Source organism: Buceros rhinoceros, unplaced genomic scaffold, assembly GCF_000710305.1.
Source record: "Buceros rhinoceros silvestris isolate BGI_N320 unplaced genomic scaffold, ASM71030v1 scaffold13153, whole genome shotgun sequence".
Lineage (NCBI taxonomy): Eukaryota > Metazoa > Chordata > Aves > Bucerotiformes > Bucerotidae > Buceros > Buceros rhinoceros.
This window is the reverse complement of record NW_010401863.1, coordinates 15009-19949: the sequence shown is the minus strand read 5'-3', so window position 1 is coordinate 19949 and position 4941 is coordinate 15009. Positions and strand designations below refer to the sequence as shown.

The 4941-nt window shown below is 53.2% G+C and overlaps 1 protein-coding gene across 1 annotated transcript in view; it reads left to right on the top strand.

Moving 5' to 3' along the window:
- LRSAM1 (leucine rich repeat and sterile alpha motif containing 1) overlaps positions 1–4941 on the top strand; it is a gene marked incomplete at its 3' end in the record, with an annotated part of 20333 nt that overhangs the window by 436 nt on the left and 14956 nt on the right. Inside the window, exons 2-5 of the mRNA XM_010132424.1 lie at positions 1125–1181; positions 2784–2828; positions 3282–3359; positions 4281–4349. Coding sequence (XP_010130726.1) covers positions 1125–1181; positions 2784–2828; positions 3282–3359; positions 4281–4349 — 249 coding nt within the window. The remainder of the gene's footprint in view (positions 1–1124; positions 1182–2783; positions 2829–3281; positions 3360–4280; positions 4350–4941) is intronic.

Genomic DNA, 4941 nt, shown 5'->3' with positions numbered 1-4941 from the left:
TCCCTACCAAGGAACATCTGACATCGCCCTTCCCATCATCGTTACCTTTCCCTGTGCCCCTCTTTTGCTCCTCATCATTATTTCGTTTCTTCCTATCATTCAGAGGATTAGCTTGTGAGATGCTGATGTTTGTCTTCCGGGGCTGGGATTTGGCCAGGACCCTCTGGGTCAGCAACCTCAGCAGGTTGCTGTTGGGCCTGCGAGGTCGGCAGAACCACCTGCCGTATGGTTTAAAACCGGGTTCTGAAAAGAATCTTCTTTTGAATTCTCATCTCCCGTGTTCTGCCGTAGGAGCAGTGGCCCAGAGCTGCTGTAGGGGATCTGCTGTCCTCTACCCCAGAGGCACTTGCATTTTAAAAGTGACAAAATTACACCTGATGGGTGTCCGTAAGGTCCTTTGGAAAGGAAGGCTTTGTTACCGATAGTACCGATAATGAAACCAATTTTACTGAATTTGTTCAGTTGGAGGGTTTCTGCGCAGCCCCTGTGGGGCTGGGGAGGGACAGCCTCATCTGTCCCTTCGGGGACTAGCTCTGTGTAGCATGAGCTCAGTTTAGGGGCAGGCACCCAGTCCTGAGGGCACTCACACAGTCAGGTTTTGTTGCCTCATGTAGAACCTTTTCTGTAAGAAATAATCCAGAGGTGCAGCTGCTCCTGACAAGGTTTGTCCAGGTTCAGTGCTGGGGGCAGCCACGTTGGAGGTGGTTGATTTGAACACAGAAACCCCGTTTTGGACAGCAGCAGGGAGTCCTGGCTCCTCCTAACCCCGCCGAGCTGGCTCTGCAGCTCTCCTGGAGCAGAAGGGCAGCCGCAGGCTCTGCTGGTCGCTGCCAGTAACCAAAGCCGGTGGGTCTGCTGGGTGAGGCACGCGGAGGGCACTGCTGTTGCTCCTCAGGAGTGCCTCTCTTGAGAACCCATCATTTCCTTTCCGTATCCCTTCAGTTAAAATTGCAGAATTAGGGTGTACGTTGGTTCTTGGTGCAGAAATTCATTTATTGCACCAAAAGGGTTTGTCTGCATTTGGTTCCCCGGGTGCTTTTGCGCACTGCTGTTGTCCCTGCGCAGCCAGGGGCCACGTGTCGCTGCGTGGTCTAATTCTCTGGGGGCATATCTTCTCTCTCCAGGCAAAAGAAGCTGGTGCTGATGACACTCTTGACATATCCAAATGTGAACTCTCAGAGGTACGTTCTCCTCAGCTTCTAGTTCTCAGCTCTGAGTTTCTGGCTGCTGCTTGTCACTAGCTGTCAGATTTAGTGTCACGGCTGAGCCCTGTTACTGCTCCGCCTCCTCCTGTCTGCTCAGCTCGGGCTCTCAGGGAGGGCTGCTGCTGCATTTTTTTTGTGGCAGGTTGCCTGTCCTACCCGATGCTTCCACATTTCTGGCCTGGGAGTCCCTTTTCATTTGTCAAGTTGGGAAGAGCAGAGTGGTCTCACACCCTCCACCAGTACCTTGGTAGGAGCCTAGTTTGGGACTTCATGTCCTAATTTTGCCAGTCATGAGAGCGTTTGTTTGCCAGAGGCTGACTGTGAGTAATCTTAGAGCTACAAAGTCTGCCGCCTGCGCTGGGTTTTTCTGGGTAAGCGCAGATCACTGGTTCCAGGCTGCTGGGTAAGGGTGGAAGTCTCACTTCCAGCTTGGCTTCTTTTACGGCAGCAACTAAATTAGGAACAAGCCGTCTGCTGGAGTGTCAGTGGTTGGTGACAGCTCGCCAGGCTTTTGGAGGAAACACAGCTTTTCGTCCTGGCAGCCAGGCAATCCTGTTTGCAGCCAGGCAGAAACCTGTTTCTATTTCGCTTTCAGTTTTAATCTTTGTCCGGTGTTTCCAAGCCAGGTGGTGTCTGTGTAACCTTTTGTCCCAGGGTGTCTTTCCCACCAAGCTAATAGCTATTGCTGTGCACGCTGGGGAGAGATTGGGACCCTCCTGGAGAGGACAGCTGCTGGCAGCTGTCTGCTCTGGCTTTGCTGAGGCTTTGGGGTGTTTTGTTCCAAGCTCAGAAGCCGGCGGTGCCTTGTGTGTGGGTTTGTGGGCTGTGGGGGACAGCCTGCGAGCCAGCCGGGGTGAAGGGGCGGCAGACAGCAGTGGGCACTGAGCCAGCTCCACTCAGCTGCAGCTGGCCTTGGGTCCCCAGCGGCTCCTTCTGGAGTGCAACCACCAAATCTGCCTGGCTTCTCTTCTTGTCAGCCTTTCTTGTTTCAATACATAAAGCGAGCCCCCAGTTTGGTCTGAAAATTAACTCTGGGCAGCAGTCTGGCCGGTGCCCGTTCCGTGCTGCAGAGCAGGTCGTGGTGCTCAGCGCCGTGGCTGGTGTGGCCTGAATTTGCTGGCCTGTCCCCTTTCTGACGGCCCCTCTCCAGCAGAGCCTGGCTCACGGGAGGACGCTCCGTCCTGCCCGTTGCTCAGCTCCCCTCCAGCCGCCGCAGCGCACCTGCCGAGGTCACAGAGCCCGAGAGGACATCTGTGTGACGACTCCCTGGGAACACGCCCGGACTCTGGAGTCATCTGCGTGTTGAATATTACCTGATACAAGACGCGGCTCCTGCCTAAACCTCGGTCTGTTCTGTGCGGTGCACAATGCCATTGCGTTGCGGAGAGCCACTGCAGGCTGTTTAACCGGGAGCTTGCTGGGAAGTACTGGCGTCCTGAGCCAAAACCAGCGGCCAGCCCGTATCACTTGCGTTTTCACTGAGGTATTCGCTCTTTGCAGGCGGACACTGTGGCAGTGCTGACAGAGACCTCGGGTCTCCTGGGAAGTCTGACACGACTATTTTTTAATTGTTTTTAGGTTCCTTATGGGGCCTTCGCGACTTGTAAAGTCTTGCAAAAAAAGGTAATGTTGCAATCGGAAATTACTGGGTAATTCTGCTGTTGTGCTTGAGTGGAACTGGTGTGTTTGAGATGACCGCGTGTGCTTGTTCACAGGTTGCTTCAGAAGAAGTTGCTTGTCGTGAATTTGGCCGCTTGTACGATACTAGACAGAGAGCAGGTTGGGTAGAGCTGATCTTGTCTGCGTGCCTTAGAGTAGCTTCTGTCCTGAAAGAGGAGGTGACTGTTTTGAGCTCAGCCTGCCTAGTAATATTTCTCACGTAAGAACCTAGGCTCTTGTTTAGATCTTGTGTGAAATGCTTAACTTCCTGTGAAACCCCATTGCTTGTACTTTGTATGATACTGAACAAGGTGTTAAGCTCTTACGCAGCCTCCGCAGTTACGTCTCAACAAATGTGCGTGTTCTGGACGGCAGTGTCTCTTGTCTTCATGTTCCAATGGGATTTCTCCTCCTCAGGTCTTGATTATTCATACAAATAATCTGACATCTTTAGTTCCGAAGTCCTGCAGCCTCCTCAGTCTCATAACTGTGAAGGTAACTGTGATTCTTCGTAGATCATCTGCAGCCTGTTTTCCTGCTTTCTAGCTGTTTTAGAACACACTAGCCCGAATAAATCCTTTCTGTCCGACTGTCTCCACCACGAATCGGTAACAAGGTGTGAAGCCTGCCTTTCCTAGGAGTGAAACCTACCTTCCCTGGGTGTGAAACCCACCTTCCCTCCATTTACCTGCTGGGCAGACAGACCCTGTTTGACCTTGAGCCCTTTGTATAAAATCATAATCTGTCCCAGGACTCATTTCTCCTCCGTGTAGTCCCACACTTCCCCCCTCAGCAGCAGCCTTTCACGATGGCGGTTGGTCAGGGCTGAGGGTGTTACGGGGTAGGTCCACATCTCTTCTGCACTGGTGGGTTTTTTGAAGCGAATGAAGCTGCTGGTGGGTGACGGCGTGTGATGGGGCTTTGTCACCGTACGTGTCATATACACACTGAGGGCTTGCAGCTCCACCGTCCTCATGCCGTGGTGCTGCAAGAGGCAGGGTCCCTCCAGCAGCTCACCTCTCCCTGTGGAGGAAGGTCTCCAGGCGCAGTCCTGCCCTCTCCCTGTGTCCGCGCTGGCGTTGGAGGCGTTCAGTCGCTGATCCTGCAGAAAATGCTTTTTTCTGCCAGGCTGGCTCCACAGAGGTGTTTTACCCAGCTGGCTCATGCTGGTTTGCGGAGCAGCTCCCTTGGTGTCGCTGCTCTCCCTAGGCTTTTGTTTGTTTATCGATGTGTAAAGGCTCGAGTTTTCAAAGACCTACAACAATTAATGCCAGTGTCTCCTTGAAAACTTAAGATGCTTCTCAAAGCCCCATTGGAAGGGAAATAATTTTCATTGCTAAATAATTCATGACCTTTCATTCTTGCTCCATGACTTCTTTTCCCAACCTTGGTTGATGAAATCATCTGCTTTTCCAGGTTCTAGACCTGCACGACAACCAGCTGGCATCGCTTCCTGCCGATATCGGCCAGCTGACATCTCTGCAGGTAAAAGATTGGCAACTGCACCCAAACGTCTGGGGAGGGTGTGTTAGAGGGCAGCGACAGTACGGGGTCACTGCTGTTTGTTTCATCATGAATCACCTCTGAAGTGGTGGTGCTCGCTTCGGCAGAGCTGTCTCATTGGCTTGACTGCGGCTGTTGAGCTGGCTTGGTGGAGGAGGAGAGCAGGAGAACTGCAGAAGGGCTGAATTACACAGTCCCAGCTCCTGCAAGGGCTGTCAGTGCAGGTGCTCGCACTGCCAAGCAGGAGCTATGAGCAAGCAGAGCTTGAGCTTCCATCCCTTGATTTCCCCAAATCTTCAGGTGTTACCGTTCTCCCTGGTGTGATTGCGAAGAGAGCTCAGCGCCGCGTCTCTAGGTGCGCTGAGAGCCCGCCCTGGGGGTGCAGCTGTAGGTTCAGTCACTGCTCCCCAGTGGGTGGCGGGCTGGGAGAGCGCTGCCCTGGAGGGGAGGACATGCTGCTTCCCAGCTCCTGCCTCTGGGTTCAGCACCTGCTGCTGCTGTCGGTTGTGAATCATGTTTCTCACTGCATGCGGTAGTGAGATGTACCCTGGATCCACAACTGCTGGAAAACACC